This window comes from Ochlerotatus camptorhynchus, unplaced genomic scaffold (assembly GCF_037179485.1).
Source record: "Ochlerotatus camptorhynchus isolate MF236.1 unplaced genomic scaffold, CSIRO-AGI_Acam_v1.1 ptg000262l, whole genome shotgun sequence".
Classification (NCBI taxonomy): domain Eukaryota; kingdom Metazoa; phylum Arthropoda; class Insecta; order Diptera; family Culicidae; genus Ochlerotatus; species Ochlerotatus camptorhynchus.
Window position 1 is genome coordinate 2102349 of NW_027040752.1, and position 12313 is coordinate 2114661.

The following is a 12313-nucleotide window of genomic DNA, read 5'->3' on the forward strand; positions in this document are numbered from 1 at the left end:
ACGAAATGTTGAAATTTTCTCTCCGCTAGAAGCAAGGTTTGAAGAGACACCGACGGTTTTTTGAAAATCTCTTCACCGCAAAACTGGTTTAGCCACCACTGGTGGGGCGACATCAGTCGAATTTGATGATAGACACTATTACTCAATTAATTATACGATGTGAGTAGTAGCTCTACTGTAGATCCGAGAGATGTCGCCCCTTCAGTGGTAGGAAAATCTTTTTTGCAGTATGGAGAATATCAGAAAATCCACGATTTGTGACTAAACATGCTTTCACGGAAGGAAACAAATAAACGAGTGTTTACCTTATCACCATAGTAATGTACTCGTGCAATTTTTGTGCATCTTAAACTGCCCATAAAGACGATAATGAATAAAAACTGAAAATTTTCATGCATTTCCAAATGGTTTCCTACCATTCCCATACATTCGAAAGTGACTGGCCCTCTGTATGTGGATGATATCAAAAACAACAAAACATGATTAATTGATGCATTTAAGTGACGGTCGACCAGCAGATTGGCGTCTTGCAGTGAAACTTTTCCAAACTTTCGTCAACTACATTTCGAAGTGAGAACTACTAGAAGGAGGATAGTTTCCAAATTTTCCAAGTAAAACAGACGATTTTTGGGGCAAATCGGTCCATAAAGAAAAACTAATAATTTCCTGTGGAAACTTTTGCTTGCATCGTGTAAGAAAACGTGTTTGAAAACTAATTGTTATTATTTCGGTATGGCTCGGAGATGTTTTCATGAAAAATAATGCATAACAAGTTTGCACCCACAGCGAGAGGTTACCTCCTGCGCAGCTGCATTTTTCGGAAAATTGTGAATATGTGCGATTTCCACTAAGATGAAAGTGGAAATTAAGTGAATTTACTTAGGAAAGGTTGTATCATGCTGGTGGTAATGGAGAATTGGTTGTATAGGACGCCAATATTCAATAAATGTTCATTTTGGCCTTTTCTAAGCAAATATATTGGTACTCACAATTTTCGACGGAAAACGCAACGGAGCTTGCTTTACTCAACACGCACCATATTATAAAATGGTGCAATATGGTTTTCAAAGTGATAACAAGATGACAAATCATCTTTATTTTGAGTAATTGAGCAATTTACTTCTGTTTACATCATATTTACGATGCAGCATTGATGGAGCCGCGAAATAAAATGAATATATCTTATGAAAGTTCAACTGGAAAATTCAAAGATGCACATCAGTCTGATCGTAAAAACATTTTCTTCTTCAATTCGAATGTTATATTAGAAGGATTTTACACAGGCTTGATGAAAATTATGATTTAACGCAAATTTTCACGAATTTTATATGCAGTCTGTCAACATTATCATCATCATGCAGTGGCGACATCTGCGTTGAGCTTTTACGGCAAGACGCCAATAGGCAATCTACTCCTCGGAAAAAGGCTACGCTCGACTCATTTCTAACTCGCGAGTAAGGCTCCATCATGCCTGTTAAATTCATCTATAAGCTGCGATCTTTCCGGTAGCTAGCAGCTAAGCTTCGCTGCACGCTTATTCTGGTCAACTCAAAATTGAGTCGAATGTACTCATCTCAGCTGCAAGTAGGGCTACTCAAAAATAAGTAGCCTTATGTTGACTCACTTTTGAGTAAACTATGTTCTCATGTTGACTGATTTAAATTCACTCAGCGATATTTTCAGTTGCAAGGAAATGAAAATTGCATGCTCTGAATTCATTCTACCGGGGAGCAGAAAATGGTTCAACATCGTTTTCCTAAGCAAATCAAACTTACCTGAAGGCATTTCCGCCGGTTTTGAGTAAAATTTCCTAGGACGTTTCCTCCGACATGGCTGGCATTTTTTCTGAGTCCAGGATTTTGCTGACTTAGTGGCTTTTACTCATTTTGACATTTCTCGTTTACTCAGTTTTTGACTCAATACATCGGACGAAAGTGAGTACGATCGACTCATCCGATGAGAAAGCTGAAGTTAGCGTGTTAGCCCTCACTTACTCAAGCTTAGTAGCCCTCGGAGGACTGAATGAATGACCATGAAATATTCTCCTCCAAATTCAAAGCGTTCTCGAGCGTAACACGGTTTTCCCATCGCTGATACGGAGCATTAAGTTCCATTGACCGATCATACATTACATTGCAGGAACTTCACGACAACATGATCAATTTTGAATTTCGTAGTCAATGTGAGGTCTTTGCAGCCACGTATGCTCTTTTCGTATGCTTTTTGTCTATTGCTAAGGATGTCGTTCCACTCACTTTGCCAGGGACTTCTCCAACGCCCTGTATCACTGGAAGGCCATGGTGCACAGTTGGCACGAAGACGATGATCAGCCGGTCCTAACATGGAAAACAGACGCACGGGCTCCGGATAGAGGAGCGCTCCTTCCCTATCAGCAGCTGAGACTCACCTATTCAAAACACTCCGCCATCCTGGGATGTGGTTTTCGTGGCTGACGTGCTCGTAGAATGCTTTCTCGTCATTTCTAATGTACCAGTGTTCCGTCAGTACCAATGCTGCCGACGCCAGGGAGGCAGCTCCCACACCTGGACCCTGCCGATGATGTACCGAGGACCAACGGGTTTACTTCCCTTTCGAGGAGGCTTTCTCGTCATCGTTGAGCATCCGGTTATGATGATGACATTACGTGGATTCAATCTAAAACGGGATCCGGAATGCTGCTTTAACGTCAGCGTCAAGGTTAAATTTGAATCCGATCGAAATGGACGGACTGCCGCTCATAATTCGAGCCTTATGAAATTCTTAAGTCTATTTGCCTCAGTGTCTCTTTATATACATGTAGATTAACATTCGAAGTCCCTCCTTTTTTACATGCTCAACACAAAAAAATACTTTCTAAGTCCTGCCCCATACATAAAAATGGCGAGAAATCCGGTTAGGCGCGGTGCTCAGAAAGTATTTTTTGTGCACAATATGTAAAAAAGAAGGAACTTCGGATGTTAATCTTAATGCACATATAGAGATACCAGACATGTTTTGCATTGTCAGGTACTCTAGTTTGTGAAAGGAATTTCTGGGATTGTGGACTGCACTGTTCTTTGTTAATAACTAACGGAATGCAGTTTTTGCGTGATTTCCGACAGATGTCAACAACTGGGCAAAAAGTGTGTCAAATTTTCTCCGTCAGTCAGCGATGCCCAGTAGTTTCCATGATAGCAGCTTCCCGATGTCAAAATCTTGACAATCTTCCACCATACCTGAACATGATCAGCCTACCAATAGCAGCTAGTTTAGTCTGGATCCGTCGATCCTACTCGCAATCCACTCACGAACTGTTCAAAATATCCTATTCACTAAAGTCATGCTAATCAGCTAACTTCCATCAGAACCACTTTCATGTGTCTTCCCCGTTTCCATAGTCCCCAGTAGCGTGGAGGAATCGAAAAAATCCAATGAGCTGAACGGGTCCTAGAAAACGAAAAATAGCGGGAATCCTTCATAGTAAATAGAAAAGATCCGATCAGCTGTGCTGAACCGGTCTGATGAGCTGAACGTATCTAGGAAAAAATGAGCGGGAAACCTTGTTCACTCTCGCTCCCATTGAAAACAGCTCTTAGTTCAGCTCAGCGATTCGGCTCCGGAGCTGAGCTGTTGTGCTGGACTTAATCTGGAACTGCAATTATTTACTTTTTGAGCAATACATTTTTTGAAAAGTGCATCAACGGAGTAAGCTTAGGATTCAAAGGCTTACACTATTAAAATATTTTGACTATATTAAATGAAGCATAAAACTTAACTCCACTACTGTGTACTGAATCTCACTCGAAGAGGCCTGGGTTCAATCCCAGTTGAAACCGTCGGGATTTTCTGAGGCTAAAATCGCTTATTACGAGGAAAGTAAAGCCGTTGGCCTTCGGTCCATGAGTTGATGGGTAGGGTCCTGGTGTGGGAGCTGCCTCCCTGACGTCGGTAGCATTGGTACTCAGCACGGAAAACAAGACGAACGGAAAACAAATCAAGGAATAAATACTGTGTACTCCAGAATGGGAATCTGGCAGGAAAGATACATTTAGACCCTGAAATTTAAACATTAGAAGAATTTTGGTGTCAATTAATACTAGGGTGGTTCTTATAATTGATGTCTATATTTATTTTTTTAGAACAAAGTTATAGCTCAGCTAATTTCAAGCAACTTTGGCGAAAAAAAAATACGTTATCTGTTGAATTGATCAATTTAGAGCAATTTTCCTCAATCAATTTAGGGTGCCTCTAAAAATAACAGTTTTTTTGTTTTGTTTTATTATTTCGAATTTGTCAACAAAACAGTCTCCAGATAACTTTTAGAACATCTGACTACGAAATTTTTGCCACGCAAAGCTTGTCGATATATTTTGTTGATTAATGTTGATGTTGATCTTATGAAAATACGCGCCATTCAAATGTTAATCTCGCTGATTCGGGCAAACATAAAAAAGTATCTTTGACGAAATTTGAAAGGGCGTACATTTTTTGGTCGACATAATATCAAAAAATTTGAGATATTGTATATTCTTAACTTCTATAAAATCAAATTGACTTTGTTAATTTTTCAGCATATTTTATTTGGAGGCGAACCAGCCCCAGGCTGAAAGCCTCCCTAATAAAGATAAATTAATTAATTAATTGTTTAATTTATTTATAAAAAATAGATACAGACAATGTTTTCATTTTTTAACAAAACATGCGTCTCGTGAAATTTCAAAAGTCTTTTAAAGATGATAGGCCCAAGAACGCCAAATAATAAAAAGTTAAATTATTGATTTCAATGACAATAAGAACCACACCCTAGTATTAATTGACACCAAAGTGAGGGCTTAACTGTAAGGAACAACTTTGTAGTAGACACTTTTTGCTTCTAATGTATTAATTTCAGGTTCTACATGCATATTACCTGCTCAATTACCAGGTTTATTTGGCGAGTATTCTGATTTTAAGTTTGCCAATATGCCATTAATTTTAAATTGAGCTGAAGAACTGGTCTACAGAAACGGCTCACCTTACTCAGCTGAACTGGTCAGATCCGCTCAGTAATATGAGCCGTTTTGCCCACCCTCGTTTCAACCTTCTTTTCCATGGTATTTCACGCCTTTCTGGAGTTTGTTGGAATTCCCGACTCCTAGCAATCACTACTTCCGCACTGTATACTATGATCCAGATGCAGTTGGAGAACGTTTCGAGCAGTTAATAACCATAACAGCATCCGTCAAGTTGACGGAGTACTGCACTTTCGATGTTATGTAGCGCGACAATGGGAACGGAAATGTTCCACTGCTTTGACCATTTGGTAAACTAAATTTTGGTAAATGTGGCTCCACCTCTAGATGAACCTTGCCCAACTTCACCTCGACACATCGCTTGCTATGCTGCTCCTTCTCCGTAGTATCAACAATCAATACGAAACTATCGATTTTAAATTGGCTCACTACTTGACTAGCCTATTGGTCCCAAGCAAATCGATTAACATCCCCCATTCTAGTCGAAATTCTATTACTACACAATGTTTGTTTTGATTCGCTATGAATGAATGTGGGGTTAATCGAATAGCTTGGGACCGAAGATAGTACCAGAGCTGAGCCAAAAAGTTGAGCACATTTCTTCGGAACCTACTAGTCTTAGAGTTACCTCTATGGTAGTATCATAGAGGTAACTCTAAGACCAGAACGTCCGAACTTTTATAGCGAATCAAAACAAACATAGTGTAGTACTAGAATTTCGATTAGAATGTGGTACCAGGCATGGAAAATCATTTGCATTCATTTCGTGCAATCATTTACATTCATTTGCCTCTAACTTTTTTCTTGAACAGCATTCCGCAAAATGATGTATAAAGCTTTTGTAGGTTTTGTTATTAACTACAAATTTTGTTAACAAGTCAAATTCGTATCTCTTATGCATGACGAACCAGAGCGAATAGAAGCCACTACTGTTTTTCAGTGAATGTATTTTACATTCACTGAAAAACAGTAACAAGTTCTGCCCGCTCTAGTTCGTGATGCATAAGAGATAAAGATTTGAGTTATGAGCAAAAGTTATAGCTAATAACAAAACCTACAAAAGCTCCATACATCATTTTGCGGAATGCTGTTGATGAAAAAAGGTAGAGGCAAATGAATGTAAATGAATGTATGAAATGAATGCAAATGATTTTCCATGCCTGTGTGGTACATTCATCGATGTACTTGGGACCGATAGACTAGTCCAGCGTGAGCCAATTTAAAATCATTAGTTTCCACCGGTTGGTAGTATTCTCTTCTCCTCACGGCCAATGAGAAGAACTCAGAGAGAGAGTCTACTCAGTTGTATGAGAAATGTCTAAAAATTGCAGGTACTCAGCGCTGAGTTCCTGCGATTTTTAGAAATGTATCCATACCACTAAGTAGAAGAGACTCTCTTTCTCTCTGAGTAATCTCATTGGCCGTGCTCCTTTCGGACCTGATTGATTTCCACTTGGGAGACCATATGCGCCCTGCGTTCATCGAAATTTGGTCCAACCAGCTGGCAAACTACGGATACGCTTCGTTGAATATGCTTCAAACGACGTGCAGAGGTAGTAGGACCGGATCATGATGTTGAAATAGGACTACGTCTGTGCTTTATATATGGGGGTACATTTTACGAAAAATGAACACGTAACAAAAGGTGGTCAGGGCTTGATCGATTATAACTCACCTATTTCATGATACATTTTCAATATTTTTGCATCAATCGATCGGAATTTTCTCTACGTATCGATTTCAATAGGTAAAGCTATTTATTTTCAACTTTATATGTTCCAAAAATTGGTGAACGTCAAACATCGAGTAAATCAGAAAATCAATTAATCAAAGAATCAATTAATCACGAGCATGCAGTCCTACCCCGAGACATCAATATACTGTACCAACCATTTTTTGGCATGACTGCAGCCAACCAGCTATATAAGAGAGCGGTGTAGGTTTCGAGTGCTACCAAAGAAGAATGCTGAGATGTGAATTGAAATACAAAAAGATGAACAGTCGTGTCCTCTTTCACGGTCCCTTTCATCAAATGAAAATGACAGTTCTACAATTTGGAGAACTCAGTTAGTTTACATTTCCGGAGAACTTTGAGATTAGGGCGTAATTGCTTTTGTAAACAAACACGTCCTTTGACGATTTCTCGCGAATTAAAGGTTCCTCTACCATTTGGCATAGTTTGTTCGCGAGATTGTTCTTTTATTGGCGCGAAATCGGTGAATGACGTGTTTGTTTACAAAAGCAATTACGCCCAAATCTCAAAGTTTTCCGGATTTAGTTTCCTACGTCAAGTGCTCGTGTAATTTATTTTAATTGTTTCCAATGTCAAAATGTTGCGGCTCTGTCGCCGTTGAGTACCTGTAAGTGTGAGAGACTTGTCCACCCGCAAAACCTCTTGCAGGTTCTGCGTTGTTTTGATTTTAATGGCTGTCTGTTCTGCAGTCTTTCACATCTAATCCCAGCCGCTGGCTGCTCGCATTCCACCCCATTCCAGGACCAGTTCCAGTTGGGGTACGCTCCTGAGGCAAACCGAAAATCTAAAGAGGGCACCCGTGAAATTATTGGTTAATATCTTATATGGTATCTTAAATGAAGGCTTTGGTGAGAGTGCACGAGCATTAGCGCTGCTTAGTAGGAGATTTTTGAACTGTACTGTCCTCCATACTAGAAATCTTGATCCACTTAACAACATTGCCAAAGTCATAAATCTTGCATATATCCTGGATCTTGTATTATATCATTTAGAAGAAGTAGTGATGAACCAACCTACGGCTGAAAATCACTATCTTGTGAGAGAAGTTCAAACTAATGAAACCCATTTTACTGTTGGCCTATGTGAACCGGACAACACTGCTAAGGACAGCAACCTTCTGTTGGATATGATTCACGTGATTATCTAAATTAAAATCGGAAAAACAAACAGAGCTCCACCAGTTTAGTCCAGTAAACAACATATCCGAAGACATGCAACTATTTTGAGTTGAATTTTCTCGATTATAATCGATCTACAACCTAACTGATTATTAGGCGATAATGATTTACAAGATCAAAGAAAAAATTGTCATTGACAAGGTAACACCAAATAACTTCGATTCCTAGCAAAAAGATCCACTAATGAATGATATGTCAAAGCCATGAATAGTCAAATTTAATTAATTCGATACAACACGTATAATTTAAAACTATCTTTTTGAATGGTTTAGACTGTAATAGCCGACCAGTACCAAAGGTCAACCCCCATTCCCCTCAACACACGATACATATCTCTGAACTCTGAAGGCTTTGCCTACACAACATTTGTAAATTTACTTCCAATTGGTAGGTATATATTGGAGTGAAAATTACAAAACTAACCCGAACGTTAGTTGGGGGGGGGGGGGTAGAAACCGGCGGGGTTAAGGAAAATATAAAACCCATAAACTAGACCATTATGCTTTTCATCTATGAACCCGGCCAATTTGCATGACTTCCCGAAAACTTTCATCCCGCTTCATTCGATTTGAAATGTATCCCACAGTTTAGAACCGACTCATCTATTTCACCTAGAGCCCCACCTCCCGGATCACAAAACTCCCACACTCACACACTCACTCACTCACTCACTCACCCACACCCACAATTTGTTTGCTGTGAAAATATTCAAGCTCGACATCAGTTTTGAACGTAGTTGAAAATGTTAGCTCTCTAGATTTCGTACGCATCTACACCCACACATAACAGAATATAAATATATCATCGAATACCTACATTTACTCGCTCTTCGAATTACTATGTAGCTTTACTTCCGATTTATGATACCATATTATATTATATTTTATGCCAAGCATAGTGCGTTCCACTTTTTTCTTTTCATTTCGGTGACTGCCAAGAGACAGGAATGAATTTTGTATCCTAGATATGAACGAAACAAAACAATTGTATTTGATATGCGCAGAAGGAGCATCCAGTACCCGAATCAGGAAAGTGTGTTCCAAACTGTCCCCAAGAGTGCCAAAATCATTTGAAACCAAAAAAAAAAACAAAGACTTGCATTATACAATCATCCTAGAATATTCGATTAGCAAGAACCGATTGTTGCGTTCACTGGCTTGTTCCCCGTGATTCAACACCAGGAGTGATCATTTAGAGCAGAGCTTTTTCTTTATTTTTAAGATAGTACTGTTTGCATAAGGAAATTGTTTACACATAAGAGAACCCAAGTGGAAAACGCTTCGGATGCGAAACCGATTCGGCATCACGTGCTTATGGAATTTCATGGAGGCGCATGGTTATTTATCGTTCTCGCAAAAGTTTCACATTTACGATTGTTCCGTTAATGAAAAAAAAAAACCAAGAAAATCACACATCCGAAGCATTTTTCGCCCTCAGACGGTCACTTTCTACAACCACTAATGCCATTCCCTTTTCATCTACCGCCTTCTTCATCCGATGCGTCTTTCCAAGGGATAATAAATTGCTACGTAGGCTGACGGGAACATCCGCTAGCGAAGAGGACCCAATGCATTCCGGTAAGTACACGGCACAGCTGCTTTCTCACATTTTCCCAGCTTCCATCAAGTTCTGTTGAAGCAAGTTTTACCTTCACACCAACCTTGTTCTTCATATCTGTTTCATTATTGCCCACCAACTTCACTACTGTCTGAGATTACAAAGGCCCAAAGAAAGAATAATAATCAGGAATTGAAATTTACCTGATTGTGCCCAGTACCGAAATGAGTTTGCGATAACGAAACTGAAATATCCCACACCTTTTAACTTGTCCAAGCTTGTCAATTTTGTTGAGTTTATTTGGTTGTTTTCTGACGTGTTGTTGGGGTCGCAGTGCCTTCTCAACCCTAGCCTCCAAAAGGGTAAACAGTACGAACTTTGAACCAAAGCCAAGATAGGTTTGCACTGATTTGATAATAATTGAATACCAAGAGTGACATTCGTCCAGGAACATTATTAGAATTGCTCAGTTGATATTTTATAAAAAGATAAGATCATAGTTTATATGGCAATTTTCAACCGAATATAGGAATTTCACACCATTTGAGAATCTAAGACTTATTGGACTTATGTTAAGCCGTTTGGCAAATCTGCCAGAATCCACGCGACAAATAAAATAAGCAGCAAGCTCATATTAATAATTTTTCGCGTAGCATTTGCAGCGTTATTGTATAAAACTGAAATTTCATTGAAGATACATGATTTTATGAGAGCCGTCAAAACTTAAAAAAGGCGTTTTGAAAATGTGTTGACTCTATCAATCAAGTTCAGTAACGTTAACATTTACAGTTCTGTTCGATATAATAGCAGCGCAGGCCGATTTTCATACAAGTTCAATTTTGGGATTTTAAATTTTACATTTGTGTGTACATTATCTAGTCAAAAACTGCTATTATTTCGAATAATTTTACCTAGTATCTCACTTTCCGGCAGGTGCTTCCAAAAATTTGGTATTTTGTTATCGTATGCATGCGCTGCTATTATATCTTTCTTATTCTGGACACAGCGAACTGTCAAGCAGCAACTCTAGTCAGACGCAAGCCTCCCACTTGTTTGATATCAGCGAGTTTGAAGACTTGAGCTGTCCCTCCGAGGACGTTACCATCAGCGGACACCCCGTTCCTGTTCTACCAGTACCCATCAACTTTATCCTCCATTAACTTGGAGATGCTTTGCCACAGCAATCCACCCTGGGTGATAGCTCTCCAAGAAGTTAACAAGGTGACCAGATGGATCGTTCGCTTACCGGAAAATACGCCTGCACCCTCAAAAGAGGAAGCAATTTTCGCCACTCCGTAGCCATCGGTGTTCTAAGGAGCATACCTTTTAACGAGATTGATGTGGGAACTGATCTTCTCATAGTTGCTATTCAATTGGAGAAGCCGGCAAACATTGCGATTGCCTGTGCATACCTTGCATGTGGAAGAACGTTGCTACAAAATCTGTCAAATAAAATCACCGGCGTTTTCAGCAAGCTATACCCGAACCAAGGATGTTTGTCGGAGACCTCAGTGGGCATCATCCAACTTGGGGCTGTCCTCGTCCGGATCCTAGAAGAAGCATCCTAATGGACCTACTCGATCAGGAAGACATGGCGGTGCTCAACCATGGAAACCCAACATTCTTCAACGGGCGTCACGCCACGGCTACCGACGTCTCTTCGATCAGCCGTTCCATAGCAGGAAAAGTCACGTGGTGCACCAATGCGGATTTGTACGGAAGTGCTCACTACCCCATCCAAATGCAGCTTTCATCAGTCACGGCCCCAGAAGTCAGTAAAAGACGTCGCTGGCGGTACAACGAGGCTGACTGGGATGAGTATCAGGGGACAATTCTGTTCCTGTTCCTCGAACGCAATCCGTTAACCATCCCGGATTTTTCTAAGTTGGTGTTAGATGCTGCATCCGGTACCAGACCAAAGACCAGTAGCCTACCTGGACGAAAAGGGCTTCGTTGCTGGAGCGAAGACACCAAAAAAGCCGTAAAAGCCCGCCGGAAAGCTCTACGGAAACTCAGGCGAACTCCGAGAGATGACCCAAACAGGGAACAGCTACTAACCCGGTACCGTGCACTGCATATTCAATGCAGAAAAGAAGTGAGAAGTGCGAAGCTAAACAGTTGGTCTGGTTTCCTTGAAAGTATCAACGCCTTTCAGTCCTCTGACGATTTCCTCGGGTATCCACTTTTAAAAAAGCTGCCTCTTGAGGGCAAGTGTTGCATGCTCGAGATGCTCAACCAACTCCGGGTCTCGGATACCTACCTGACGCTGTGGAAGGAGAGTCTCGTCGTGCCCATCCTGAAGGCAAACGAAAAAGACAGGGGCACATCTAAGTTCCGGCCGATCGTTCTCACATCGCGAAGGCCAAGGTATTCGAACGGATGGTGAACCATCGACTCAAGATGTTCCTTGAGACCAACAGCTTGCTCGACCACCGACAACATGCCTTTCGACAAGGTTTCGGTACGTCCACCTACTTTGCCACTTTGGGGGACGTCCTCAAGGAAGCCTACGACCAGGAACACCACGTTGAAATCATCTCATTGGACATCTCCAAGGCCTTCAACCGGACGTGGACGCCAGCCGTCCTGGAAAAACTTACAAACTGGGGCTTGAATAGGGCATATGATGTATTTCATACGAAACTTCTTGAGCGACCGGTCTTTCCGTGTATTGGTGGGAAACACGCGGTTGAAATGTTTCAGCGAGGAGACCGGAGTCCCTCAAGGCTCCGTTATCGCAGTCACGTTGTTTCTGGTGGCAATGAACGGGGTATTTGACCGGCTACCTGGGCGCATTAACATATTTGTTTTCGCCGACGATGTGCTGATTGTGG

The 12313-nt window shown here is 40.7% G+C and overlaps 1 protein-coding gene across 1 annotated transcript in view; it reads left to right on the plus strand.

The window, feature by feature from the left end:
* mmd (mind-meld) overlaps positions 1-12313 on the plus strand; it is a 1436357-nt gene that overhangs the window by 1365862 nt on the left and 58182 nt on the right. Inside the window, exon 19 of the mRNA XM_065226841.1 lies at positions 9456-9499. Coding sequence (XP_065082913.1) covers positions 9456-9499 — 44 coding nt within the window. The remainder of the gene's footprint in view (positions 1-9455; positions 9500-12313) is intronic.